The sequence below is a fragment of the Molothrus ater genome, chromosome 6, assembly GCF_012460135.2.
Source record: "Molothrus ater isolate BHLD 08-10-18 breed brown headed cowbird chromosome 6, BPBGC_Mater_1.1, whole genome shotgun sequence".
NCBI lineage: Eukaryota > Metazoa > Chordata > Aves > Passeriformes > Icteridae > Molothrus > Molothrus ater.
This window is the reverse complement of record NC_050483.2, coordinates 31,806,530-31,820,349: the sequence shown is the minus strand read 5'-3', so window position 1 is coordinate 31,820,349 and position 13,820 is coordinate 31,806,530. Positions and strand designations below refer to the sequence as shown.

The window sequence follows — 13,820 nt, the reverse complement described above, 5'->3', positions numbered from 1 at the left end:
TGTGTCAGCCACTAAAATACCCAACAAATAATCTGCAAATACCTAGCTTCCCAAGTTTTCCCAGGCACCAAGGCTCAGAGAAGGTAAAGCTGGTCTAAGACACTGGTACTAGGTTAATGCTGCAGAAGGGTCTCAGATAACAGTCAAGGAAGATGAGTATAGGTTGTATAGATTTCTCTGAGATACAAAATCAGAGGTGGCATGAAATGCAATTTTAATATTTTTCTGCTATAAATATTAAACCAAAATCTTACAATTTATATAAAATCTTTACAATCTGTACACTTCTTCAATCTTTTCAGACAGCATTGAACTTTTTCAAGTTGCTATAGAGATCAGTTACAACAAAATAACAGATGCTGCTAGAACAAAAACGGATTTCCAAAACATATATGAGCTAATCTAAAAGCAATTGTATTTAACCTCAATATGAACAGTAGCCCTGCCTTGTTAATTATCATACTCCTCAATCTGTGTACTTTTATCTTTAAACAATCAGAATTCACGCTTAAATGAATGGGGAATGGTGCTTGTTCTTTCTGCCTTCTTGTAAGCACATCTGGACCTAGAGAAGGAAGAGGTGAGTGTTTCCATTTGACTTGGCCATGAGATAAATTTCAGTATCACTGTTTGATAACTTCTAAACAGCACTTCTAATTGTGTCTCTTTTTCCTAACATAAAGCAGCTTGAAGATTAACACAAAGGCACGTGATTTTTTTCTGGGTAGCACTGTCAGTTTTAACAGTTTCCCTGTAGTCAGGTTCCACTGTTAAGGTGGGGTGGAAGGAGATAACTGTTAGGGGCTTTGGGCAAACAGAGAACCTGAAGGTACTTAAGAGAGCTCTGAAGTTATCCAGGTATCAGCTGACTTCTTTGAAGCAGGAAGTTTCCAGCACACATGAAGCACTGCACACTTGTTCTGTAAGACATTCCTGCAAACAGAGCCCTTTTAAAGCTTTCAAATTGAACAAGCAAACTTCACAGAGAAACATTAAGTTAGCACTTAGAACTTTACAAATCTGTGGTCATAACTCAGTTTGGAGTATTAAGTAGCTAGTTACACAGTAGCCTTTGGGCCAGCTGCTGATATCAGGGAATTTTCCTTTTAACTATGAGGTTTTGTTCATGATCTCCAAATTCCATCATAGACTAAGTATATACACAAATTCTATTCAAATCCAGAGTTTAGACCACCAGTGAGCACTTACCTTGGCTGTACAATAAGATCTATGAGTCTTAGCTGCTCCTCTGGGGTATTTTTTAAATAAGTGAAAATATATTCAACCTTTATCTTGTTTAATAGTTGTAGAAACAGACTTTTATTTGTTAAATGCCTATTAGAAATATACCTTGCTGTAGTTCCCTGAATAGAGGACAAAATCAAGAAGCTCACAGAAAATGAGTAAACCAAGTTTGCAGACATGACCTGAGCCATTCTGATTGCTTCACTGACCAAAGTGCAATTCCATGTTACTTGTTAATAATTCAGGCTTAGTGTATGAGTTGAAAAAAGCTGCACAGTCTTCAGAGCTGTTTTTTTCCTATGCATTTCAGTTATTTACAGTAATGTTACAGAAAATCTACTACTACTACTCTTTCCCTCCATTTGTTTTTACTTGTACATGGAGTTGCAAGCACAATCCAATTTCCAAGCAATTTTGAATCACTAAACTGGCAAATACTTTCAAATTAACTTTATAAATAAAGCATTCATATATTTGATAATGACTGTAATTTGTGGATGGAATGTATATTTATGCCACTTTGAACACAAAGCACAGATGCTACTGTCATTGACTAAATTTCAATCTATAATGGAACTGGAAACTCAGAAGTGATGAGCATTAAGTGGACTTTGTTTATGATGTTTATATGTGTGATGACAAATATACACCTCTAAGCATACAGATCCTCTTGGAATGCAAATGGAATTTTCAAATCAGCTATTTTGACAGGTAGATTTATCAGTAACTTGAAAGACGTTTTATTTTCTCTTAAAAATATATACACTTTGTGTCTTTAAGTTACCTCCCTCGCACCTTTTACTATACAAAATTTACAGACATAGGAGCACACTCATCTTGACTCTTAATGTAAAGTGCATGTGAAATCCAGGAGAGAGAAAATGGAGAAATCTTGTTAGGAGCTCTGAAATACAGTAGCTATTGCACAGGGATTGCTGTACAGTTTCCCTCATAATATGGCTCTAAAGATTCTGCTCAACAATGGCATCTACTGTGATGTGAGAGAAATATAATCAACCTTGTCCCATATCGACTGTATGTGGACAACAAGTTACTCCTTAAGCCAAGTAAGGGGAATTAAATCCTCCAAGTCATGGCATGGAAGCAGTATTCAAAAAGTCTCTATAGTCTCACTTCTGTTACTTTAATAAAGGTAAGTGTTTGAGTCGCAGAACTTCTAAAGCTCTGAAAGATGTTTTAAAAAATTGTCAGTTTATCTTAAAGTGTATGGATCAATCATATATCATTAGCTTAGCTACTTTAATTTTCTTGTTAATTTTTGGAATTAAATGTGACCGTTCACTTCATGTTTTTAATTGGTTTCAGCTCCAAGAAGGAATTGTTTTTCTTAATGTAGTTTTTTCTGTAGTTTTACTTACTCAGCTTTATCACACATTTGTTTCTATAAAACTGAGTTTGGGCCAAATTTGAGGTGACTCAGTCTTATGAATATCTACTTTGTCAGAACATTTGTACAGGTAAGGTGTGCTGCTGGCAGCCAAGTAAGTCACTGGGAAATCAATATGGTCTTCAATATGAACAGAGACTTCAGCAACACTCTCACTCCTTTTAAAAGCAAACCCAGAAGATACTATTTTCATTGCACAGATAATGCTAAATTACCTTACAAGGTCAAAATTATTTTATGTATTTGGGAGTGCATGTTTAAAATGTAGTAAAGAGAAACATTTCTGCTTAATATCCTTCAGATTCTCTCTCCAGTTCACTTGGTAAGCAGCTTTATCAGAGCCCCTCTTTCAGTCTTACTTTCTTCCATTCCATGGGAGATTTTCCTCTCATCTGCTAGGAGCAGTCTCTGTGTTGTAGACTGTCAACTACATGGTTTCTTTTCTGGATTGTGAGAGACTCAATTGTTTTGTGTGCCTGTTCCAGCTGGATCTTTAAACCTTCATTGTCTGCCTTTAGAATATTCCTTTCCTAAACAAACAAGAAAAAAAAATAGAGAATTGTATTTTATAGTGCAATTGTTTGAGGACTGTCTGGTTGTATATTTAGGTTGACCGCCATAAAAATAAACTGGTGTAGCTCTCATCAGAACCAGTAACTTATCTGAATATTTCCACAGTCCCTGCTCTACCCTTTTGTATACTCTGACATCTTTCCACCAGCTGGTATCTGACTCATGTCCACAACCTGCACTTATCCACCCTCCACTGCACCTCTCATAACAACAGCAGTCTGGGGAAACAACAACACAGGTCACACTTTACCACTCTACTCCTGCAGAAATTGATGTAGCAGAAGCCATTCATTCATAACATCATCTGGTGTTTAGTGATTGAGGTCAGAAGGAGGGAGCAAGGGCAAGTGTAAATTACAGGGCTCACATAAATGGGACATTTTAAAGAATACATTTTTACAAGTTACATCCATGCTTCATATCCTTGTATTGAATATACTGTTGATTGAAAGGGAAGTGGTTTGTACTGGAAGACTGTCTTAATCTTGGTCTTAATAAACCACTCATCTTTGATAAAACATGAGTTCACTTTATCAGCACCAAGGGATATTTTGAAAGTTACAGTCATCATTCAAAGATTAGACTGTGGTTCTGTGGTCATCACAGAATAGAGATAAATATTGAGAAAAAAGTATGAAAACAAGTCTTTGTTCCTCATAATTATAGCTGGATCTATCCATTAGTTGCACCTTTGGAATTGCAACAGTCTCTTTAATCTGTCTGGAGAGGTGTTTGTACAAACCTGAGCCTGGGCCCCATGTTTGAGGTGACACAGTGTTAGGAATAGCTATTGTGTCAGAACACTTTAGAGTAAGCTGAGACACAAGGGGGCTGATGCAGGTGAAATCTAGCAAGAAGCATCCTGTCCACAGCAAAATATCTTGGTGGTCCTTATACTTGCCAGTTGAACGAAAGCAGAGCTCCCTACCCTCTCAGCCCCATATATCCTGTCGCCTGGGGGAGCAGAGGCCACCAAAATCAGGAAGAAATTCAGAACTATGTTCCTCATTTTGTCCTGAGTGATTAAATTATGTTCACATTCTAGAACAGACAGGGATCAGTGTGAATGTCTTCAAAGCCCTAAACTAACACTAAACTTTATCATTTAAATAAAGCATTGCTGGAAGTTAAAGTGGCAAAGACTTTATGATGTCATTCATGGATTGTTCAACTGCAATTGGCAATCACTGGAGTGAAGTGACACCTTGCCACCCAGCCACTCCCCCACACATCAACCACTTGACCACACTGTTGTGTAAAACAGAATTTGTTCCATCATGTATGTACCTGCTCAAGTTCCTGGTATGAAGGTTTACAGCTGTGATGCTCCTCCTTCATTTTCTGGCTGGAGTCCTTGTTCTCCCATTTAACAAATGCCTTTCGGCGGCCGAGAATTGGGCTTGGAAACGTGGAGGATGCTGGAGCTGCCTGGAGATAAGGATTCTCTGGCATCCTGTGTTCTTTCTTCTCTCTCCGCTTACGAGACACGTCACCAGCCAGCAGTACAGGATCAGTCTGTGTACTTTTATGAATCACAGCTGGTTTCAGTCTCACTGAGATTTTCTGAGCTGAGGAACCCATGAGCATAATGGTTCGATCCTTGCTGTCTTCACTGTGCTCCACTACTTCTCCATTAGGAAAGGTGAATGATCCTTCTTCTTGTCCTTTAAAATATATATGGTAAATTAAGGCAAGCTCTTCTCCCAGAAAAGGAGAAACAGGAGGCATGGTAATTAAACATGGTTTTAATAAATAAAGCATTTATTCCTTACTGACTTTTACATTCATTGCTCTCCAAAATAGATGTCATCAGAAGTTTATCAATGTTGTGTCCCTTGAAACAACTCTTAGCCCTGTCTCAGTAACACAAATATGGATCAGTAAGAAGAAAACAGGTGTGGCATCAAGGTCAGCTTGAGAAAAACTTTGATCTGGGTAAGAGGTGGTTATTACGTAGTGCTGCAGTCATTTCAGACACAATCACAGAGATGCACATAGTGCCAAGAGAAATGGGCTGCACTGAGCTCTACATATATGCTAACAGGAAGCGTAAGGTGGAATCCAGCAGTATGAATCTTAAATATAACACAAAAGATGATTGATAATCAAAGTGGCAGGAAGCAGATTTGAAGAACATTAAATACCGGCAAAGAACAGGAAAGAAATTCAAAGAAAGCGAATATGCAAAGAGTTGGAACATCAAAATCCAAATAAAAACAGAAGTAGCCTGGTGTTTTCAAGGAAAACATTCCTCCTTTGGAAGCCTACACAGAAAATTTTATACAGTTTGTTTGATATAAGGAGAAAAGAACAGGGAAGTGTAGATTTTTCAGTTCCAATTCTGTGGAAGATGCACAGATGGATAGGAGTTAGAGATTCAGCTACTGAAGTGGAAAAAATAAAGACAATAATTAGCTGTTGCTTTTCCTAGCACACAGATACATAGGAAAACTGCCTTTATAAACTCCCCATTAAAATTTGAGTCAGAATTGTAACAGTGCAGAAGTCAATGTTACAACTTGCTAAAAAGCAAGACTTGCTTGTCACCAGGTGAGAGAGTTAAGGAAGTCTGTTAACTCTTCATGTCACATGGCATCTAGTTCTCATGAGAGTCTGGCAGAAGATTTACCCCTTATTTGGTGGAATTTGTGCACCATACACTGTGTAGTGTGACAAGAGATCTCCCAGAAAGGGAGTCCATCCTTAGTCTACAGCAGGAATGGTGTTAATTGATACAAGCTAATATACACCTGTTTCTAGTTTCTATGTAGACAGAACACTGCAGTTAACTCACAAAACCTAAAAGGATGCTGTACAACAGCTTTAAAAGAAAAAGGAGCAAAGAAAGGAAAGATTATCTACATATTTTGATCTTTTCTCACCATGGAATTGTTCTTTAACTCCTACTGGGCAGAGGCTTGAAGCAAGAGCAGATGTTGGGCTGCTGTCTGCAACTGAAGTTTTGGGTCTTCTTTTGCACTCTATCACAACCAGGTCTTTGCATTGCTTGTGACAGTTCATCCCACAGTCTGTAAACAAAATAATGTTTACATGATTCAGTGGCTCTGGTGTAGCATCTAAGCACTACTGCCCTCCTGGGAAGCAAGAAGCCTTCTTTGGTGTTCTCTACATGCATTACCTGTAACAACATACATCTGTAAAACAACATCCCTTTGCTATACATGCCTAAAACTCTTTTTCATTATGAAAGTACAAAATGGCACCATTCAGTCACATAAGGGCTCTGACTGTAGGAGCTGCAGAGAAAGCTGATACCTGTATGAGGAAGAAAACTGCAAAACAGATGTTAGGAATGTGCTGCACAATATTCACAGAGTGGTGATGTTTGTGTCCAAGGGTCTGTTCCCAAACCCTCTGAATTCAGTCATGCCTTGCAAAGCATTAGGGCTGTCAGTCACAAGTCCCTTCATCTCTGCATTTCTTTTATCTGTCATACTATTCTTGAATCAGTCCTGTCCTCCCTGGGAGGTCAGATTAAATGCGTCTGTAGAGATATAGCCATGGATCTCAGGATGATCACAGGTTTTTGTCATTCCCTATCAATTATGGATTAAAATTAACAAAGTATAAAGTACTTTACCTTTGCATCTGTATCCTTGTTTAATGACTCCCCATAGCTGAAATTCAAACAAACAAAAAGCCTACATATTAATATATTTCTCTGCATGTTTGATACGCCCAGATAAAAAACACACTAAAAGCTCCACTCTTTTCTAAGATCTGAGCACTTGCAGAATATCTTCTTTTTCTGCACTTCTAATCATAATGTCAAAATAGAGCTATTTACCCCTTTACCATAAGGTAAACAGTATTTTATGTGTCTCAATGACAAAATATCTTGAGCTAATCTACTGAATACATCAGCAGATGTGGCAGTTCCTCAAGAAGCTGTGGAGCTGGTGTAGATGGAGAATTCTTCTGTCTCAGCACCCTTGTCTGATCTCAGCTGAATAGAAGATTGGTAGGACAGTCAGTTGTATGAAACCTTCCATGTTACAGGCAGAGGCATGTCATGTCTGTATCACGACATGAATTCTAGCAGCCCCAAGGAGTGGAAGGCTCTGCATTTGGAAATCTTGCCTGAGACTGTTTTTGGTGACATAACCAAACCCCACAAAATATGAACCATGTTTAAACATACTGGCACTGCCAAGAGGGGAGAAAAGGGTACCTTAAACATCTACAGAGGCAGAAGTCTGGTGTTCACTGATGTTTTATAAAGATCCATTTCTGTATATGACACAAGGCAATTATGAGATAAAAAGGCATAATTCCAAAGAAAGTTAACATAATTTACTAAAAAGTAAGCTTACAAATCCAGCACAGTTGTCGCAGAAAGTGGGCCTTAAGTAAGTAGTCTCTTGGAAGTTGTGAGCAAAGCCAAGTCCTAATTTGGAATAGATTGAGCTAGCCCTCATAAAGTAAGCTGTTATTTCATCCCTGCTAATCAGACCTTCCCTGGAAACAAACAAGAAAAGTTGTTTGTGAGACATAGATTTGTCAAATGCATAAAGAGAATTAAACATCTTTTTCCTTCACATTTTATAATAGCAATAGTTTAATGCACAAAAAGCTAAAGTGATCTCAGTAATCTTGCCAACTGCTTCCAAAGTATACAGAAGCTTATCTACACATTTAAACTGCAGACTGACAGGATAAATGGAATATCTGCACATGTGATGCAACCTCAAAACTACTTCATAGTAAACCTCTGAATAATCACTACTGTACTTTCTCATGCTCTAATATGTTAAGAAAAATGTTCCTGATGTTATCAAAATATACATTTGCCAATTCTCTATTTTTAAGGGCAGCTTTATCTTAGGAAAATTCTTTAGCAGTATTTAGTGGATATAATTTGAAAAATGTTTCTTTTTCTATTGTCTGTTTTCCCTTCTAAATGAGCTTGGATACCACCGCTGTAAGGTCAATGAAGATGTCATTCACAACATGTTTAGAAGATGCTTTTGTCATTTATGTTTTCACTTCTGTCTGTGCTTGAAGAAGATGCTTTCAACACCCTAATGATAAAGTACAACTTAAACACAAAACCCCCTAAATCTCTCCCAAAACAGATGCTACAAAGTTGATAAGCAGGCACTCACCAGTCCTTAGCCATTACACAAAACGAAAATGGGAAACTGGCAGCAATCTTTTCAAATTCTTCCTGGGAAATGTATCCGTCCTGATCATGGTCATAATTCTTGAAGACAGACTGTGCAAGGTAAGAGCATAATAGTTTATAATGAGGATGGTCTCAATTACCACTTTAGAAAGCCTCCATATTATTCATGGATCTCATCTCCCATCTTCTCCCAGTGTATATTAAACAGTGCAACAGCCCAGTTGCATTTTTTGCTTGAGACTAAAAAAGCATTACGATTTTTTGGTTTGCAGCAAAACATCGGACTACAAGCTCCACGACACAATGACAGCTGTTTTTTACTCTGCTTTAAGACCATTCCGACCAGGCCCACATATACAATTTGTACTAATGCTCTCAATTAGTGGTCTCCATGGTGGTTTCTGTAGCCAAATGAGTGTAGCAGCCTAGCTTATTTCATTGGGACAGTGTTATGAGAAAATCAGTTATAGGACAGAATTGTCAGGCAGATAACTGTTTCCATTTGTGGAATGTATTACTGTTTGTCACTGCTGCAAGGCAAGGTGCACACCCAGAATAAATTTAGAAATATATTCCAAAACAGTGTGTATCAAAGGATGCCTCACAATATTAGAAGTGCTTAGAAAGGGAAGCAATAAAGCAGGTAAGCAAAGACAAACTCTTTACATCTCTACCTCTATCAGTTTTGGACTCAAGAACCTTAGTTGTTTCCCATAAAGCAGGGGATCCAAAAGGAAAAGAAAAAGTAATTGCTGCCTGTTACAAAGCCACTGAGAGGCCTCTGCATCAGTAACATGATGTTGGAGGCCCTGGTAGAAATGGACTCCCTGGCTCCCTGAAAGAGTGCCTCTGCAAGTACACAAACCAGCATTCACACCTCCTGCTGGCCCTTTACCCCCTGAAGGAATTTCCATCCCTGCCTCATGTCTGCTGCTGCTATTTACAGGTAGGCAAAAGTATCTGTTTGTGAGGACAGAAGGCCCATCCCCATATTTTCTCATACCTTGAGATTAAGGTTATAAAGGTTTATAATGGTATGAAGTACACTGGCCAACCTTACTTACATCTACCATCCTCTGAACGTGTTTGCTGATGGTTTTTGGATCAGGTTTTGGGGCCACTCCTGAAGCCCAGTCTGCAACTACTGGTGGTTTGGAAGGTGTCATAGGCTTAAAAAAATTGAAAGGAACTTCATTATTACCACATGGAAAGATTTTCAGTATTACACTTTTTCCATTTGTGTCAGTGGACTATGTGACACAAGACTGCAGAAATGACCTGTTGGACCCAACATCATTCTTTTGATAATTACACGGTGCTTAAGCTCTTCCTTGAACTGTTCAAAAGAGCAGTCATTCCTTAAATTGTCACAGTTCACTGACAGCCCTGTAAAATCACCATCTTTTCCGTATTAATAAAACAGGAACAAAACTACCACATAACGCTAGTGGGTTTCATCATTTGAATCGTATAAGATTCTCCATTTGAATAAAACAGTATCAACTGCCAAGATTAAGACTGATGTCATGTCTCTACACAGCAACTTCATTTGTCTTTGTGTTCATATTATAAAACCTTATATGGTGTCAACTCTGTCATATATTCCATCTTAAACTTCATCATCAACCAAACAATTTGTGCTTTAATAGATTTCACTCAGTCTACAAAGCTAAAATGTTTTCAATTTAGCATATAGTAAAATAAAATACTAAATTGAATGCAAGAGATAAAATTTGCTTTTAAAAAATCCTGGTTTTAAATTACAATCACTCATAAAAGCCCTCCTTTTGTTAAGAATCTGTAAAGGCCCTTACAGCAGCTCGGTGACTTCGTGGCTCTCGTGCATATGAAAGTTCATAAATTTCATCTTCTGTGTAGTAAAGATCAAGGGACAGCTGAAAACAAACACATTAGTTTAATCCCAGAACAGTCACTACTACTTTATAAACTTGCTGCTGGAGTGCACTCATATTTTTTGGTGATTTTTTAAATGTAGATCACATTTAGAAAAAAATTAACTTGAGCTGCACAGGTGTTCACAGTGATTTGAAATGTGTCCAATTCTACATTACAGACTGTCATTGCCATTATCTGGAAATCTCTAACATGGAGTATTGGGAGTTCAGAAGCTCCTGCATTGAAATGAAGTATTTCTTCTCATTTATATCCTGTAATATATACCTGCATGAAATTATGACCAAAGTTCTACATAATTGTAGTAGCTGTATAAATGTTTTATAAAACATTTTTAGAATAAAAAAATACTTAGAATAATTTCAAACAAAACATTTAAAACAAATAGCAGGAAAAAGTAAGAAGTTCACCACTTCACATAGCTGTATTTCAGGCTCTGGGCATGTGTGCTTAATCTCACACAAGGGTGCTCCCAGACAGAACAAATAACCTCAGGCACATAAGCATTTTTATCTATTAGCTTTTTCCTGAAACAGGGCTTGTAACCAGAAAGTGGAAGTGGACTATCTGGTTTTTCCAAGGTAAGATACTTGTTAAGGCCAAACAAAACTGAGAAACAAGAAAGGAAGATTTACTCTTTTAATAGAAGGTAGTATTTTAGCTTACTAGGAGAAGCCAAAACTATAGTTTTAACAATGACCTAGGCAGTACAAATTTTTCAGTAGCATGACACTGACTAGATATGACTGGGAGTGAAATACATTAGCTATATGTGACTACTGTTTATGTCAGACAGTTTCTTAAGCACCAGAAGAAACTTGGCTAGAAATGCCAAGTATCTGGAGGGACTGAACTTTTGTGTGATTTTGTTTTCAACACAAGGAATCTTCCTTACTGACAGTACAGAGAGTAATACAGTGAAGCAGAAATAAACATTTCCTTCCCTTATAGAAATAATTTGAAGCATACTGCTGAACTGGCACCTCTATCCTTACTGCCATAATCATCACCAATTTCTTCTCTTCTATTCCTGAGCATTTCCCCTCTGGGGAAAAAATATTACAATCTTATGTATTCAATTAATTTATTCAATTAATTAAGTAATGGGATTCTCTATTTAGTTATTTGATAGGTATATGACAATTTTAATTGCATGTATTTATCTCATCTAACACACTTACTGTGAGCAAGTGAACAAGGTCCATATTAGCCTCCAGGGGAAGTGGCATTTCCTGGAGTTGTATCAGCTCATCTATGTGGTTATACAGAGAATATAGTTTGTACACATTAATCTTTTTGTCCTCCAAGTAGTCTGGCATGCCCTCATAAAGGGATATCAAGTCTTTCAGGTGGACCCCAAGGATTGGGATCTTAAAGTTACTGCACTCGTTATAGGCACGTCGGTAACTATCATAATTTCTGTAAGACGAAAGCAATTCTGTCATTTCATTAAACACCTAAAAATAAAAAGAAAACCAAAGAATCAGCACTTGTTACTGTTTCTGTTTTTGTCATACAGCCAAGAACTTCCTATGTTATTGTTAAGAAATTTACTCTTGAAAAAAGTTTTAAAACTTTGAATGAAATCTAGGTATTCTAGATTTCCTATTCCCATAAATTAGGTACTAATATGTAATTATAGATGGTTAATATATAGCCTAATCTATAATGCTGGTCTCTTCTTACAGTCCCCATTTAGTCAAATGAAAAGAGATGATTTTCTCGAATCAGGGGGATCTGAATGCAGTCAATCTGTAAGCAGAGCACAAGCTCTCTGACATTCGTAAGAGCAGCCATCTTGACATTCAAATCTGGAATGCACTCTCTGACTTTCAGGACACCAGCTGGAATTGCTGGAGAGGTCCTGGCAGTGAAACCCTGTGCTGTGCCATGATCCCATCATGGTGTGATCAGCATGGTTCAAGGTGTTACACCTGTCTTTTTAAGAAAAATTTTTCCATTGAAATGAATTAAAAACAGAATCTTGGGGTTTTTATAAGGCCAAATTAATTTTCAGTCTAGCAGTATAAATATTTCCCTTGTTTAAAATTATACAGGTACAAAATTGACTCATTAACATAATAAAATCAGTGGACTAATGTCTTCTCTGGGAAATTCCTGTCAAAGTTCTCCATTTGTAACCTTTGCAAACTGTTTGACGTGGTTAAACCTCAAAGAGTGAGATTTACAAGTGACTAATTACCAGACTTTTATTACCTGTTTTCTATTAGCACCTGTATACAATTTCTTGAAACAAAAAGTTATTCAAATGATGTGCACACATGCAGACCTTAAAAAGACAAAATTTGAAAAATATGTTTCTAAAATAAGCTTTCTAACTGATTTTATAGATTCTGATGGCTGTAAACATTTCCACTGGGAGGTTACACTTCAGGTCCAGGTAGGCACTGTTTATTTAGGTTGATCATACTGTGATCAAAACAGGCTCATTAGATACATTCATGGACTCTCTCAGGCCCCAAAAGAAGAAAGTATCTTATTCTCTTAAGAAGTCTCTTAAGAAGCCACATGAATGCTTAAGAAGCATTGTTAAAAAATATGCCTTCCCTTTTTAATAGCTTTCAATGGTATTTCACAAGAATTTAACTGGAAATTAAAACAGATTCCTAACAGTCCACCATACTATGTGTGCATTAGGGCTAAATTTGTTAAAGTCTAAATTAAATAAAACCTGTCAAATGGAAAGATCAGATGAACAAAATCAGTCCTTTCACTCAAAGTGAGAGCTCTGTGCTAGCATTTTACAGATTAAGGACGATCAATGTTACTACAGAAGACAATAGTTTGGTTTCAAGTGTTCTATGATCCAATTCTTTGTTTTCATATTTGAATATTATTTTGTACTACTGCATGTAAATGAAAGTGCAGCTCATGACATCCAAGGCTAAAGGAGAAACTTTAGAAAATCTACACAAGTCTTGAAGAAAGGCAGGGTTGCAGGAAGTGTAGGAGTAACTGGTGATGTAGAGATGAAATAATCAATAGAAACCCTTCAAAACCAAAGCAATTTTTGTTCTGTCTTTCCATCTTATCCAACAAAGGTTAATTTTAGTGTGTGCAGTGACAAAAAAAGTTAAAGGTTCTCTTATTTGTAAAACTTAGAAGCAATACCTACCTTAATTACATCATGAGGAACACATGAGCTTGTTTCCTTGAGCCTGGAAATGGAACTGTGACAGAGACCTCCTATCACTGCCATTAATGTGTTAAAATTCTGCAGCTGGTGGAGCTTCTGTGTTCACATAAAAAAAAAAAAAAGATCAGTATAAATTAAAGGTTCAGGTTGTTCAATGTGCACATCCAAATTTTAATTTCCTCTGTTGTCTTCCTCCGAAGTCTTACAAGTTTGTGCCATTTGACTTCATGTATTTTGGTGATGAGCTGTGATTTTACTAGGTGTAACATGAACTTACTCTGCAGTTATTAAATCAAATATTAAATTTTCAGATATGGTAATTCTTCAAAGTACCTCCTCAGTACTTCCCCCTTTTCCCACAATCTACCACAAGTAGG

General features: G+C 37.2%; 1 protein-coding gene across 2 annotated transcripts in view; it reads right to left on the bottom strand.

The window, feature by feature from the left end:
- Positions 1-190: 190 nt before the first annotated feature.
- The window catches only part of RASGRP1 (RAS guanyl releasing protein 1), a 38,002-nt gene continuing 24,372 nt past the window's right edge, over positions 191-13,820 (bottom strand). For both annotated transcript variants that reach the window (XM_036383242.2, XM_036383241.1), the window contains exons 8-17: positions 13,423-13,539; positions 11,468-11,743; positions 10,187-10,267; positions 9,437-9,541; positions 8,353-8,462; positions 7,561-7,705; positions 6,828-6,864; positions 6,109-6,255; positions 4,514-4,890; positions 191-3,183 (exon numbers count right to left, since the gene is read on the bottom strand). In XM_036383242.2, coding sequence (XP_036239135.1) covers positions 3,049-3,183; positions 4,514-4,890; positions 6,109-6,255; positions 6,828-6,864; positions 7,561-7,705; positions 8,353-8,462; positions 9,437-9,541; positions 10,187-10,267; positions 11,468-11,743; positions 13,423-13,539 — 1,530 coding nt within the window. In that variant the 3' untranslated portion in view covers positions 191-3,048. The remainder of the gene's footprint in view (positions 3,184-4,513; positions 4,891-6,108; positions 6,256-6,827; positions 6,865-7,560; positions 7,706-8,352; positions 8,463-9,436; positions 9,542-10,186; positions 10,268-11,467; positions 11,744-13,422; positions 13,540-13,820) is intronic.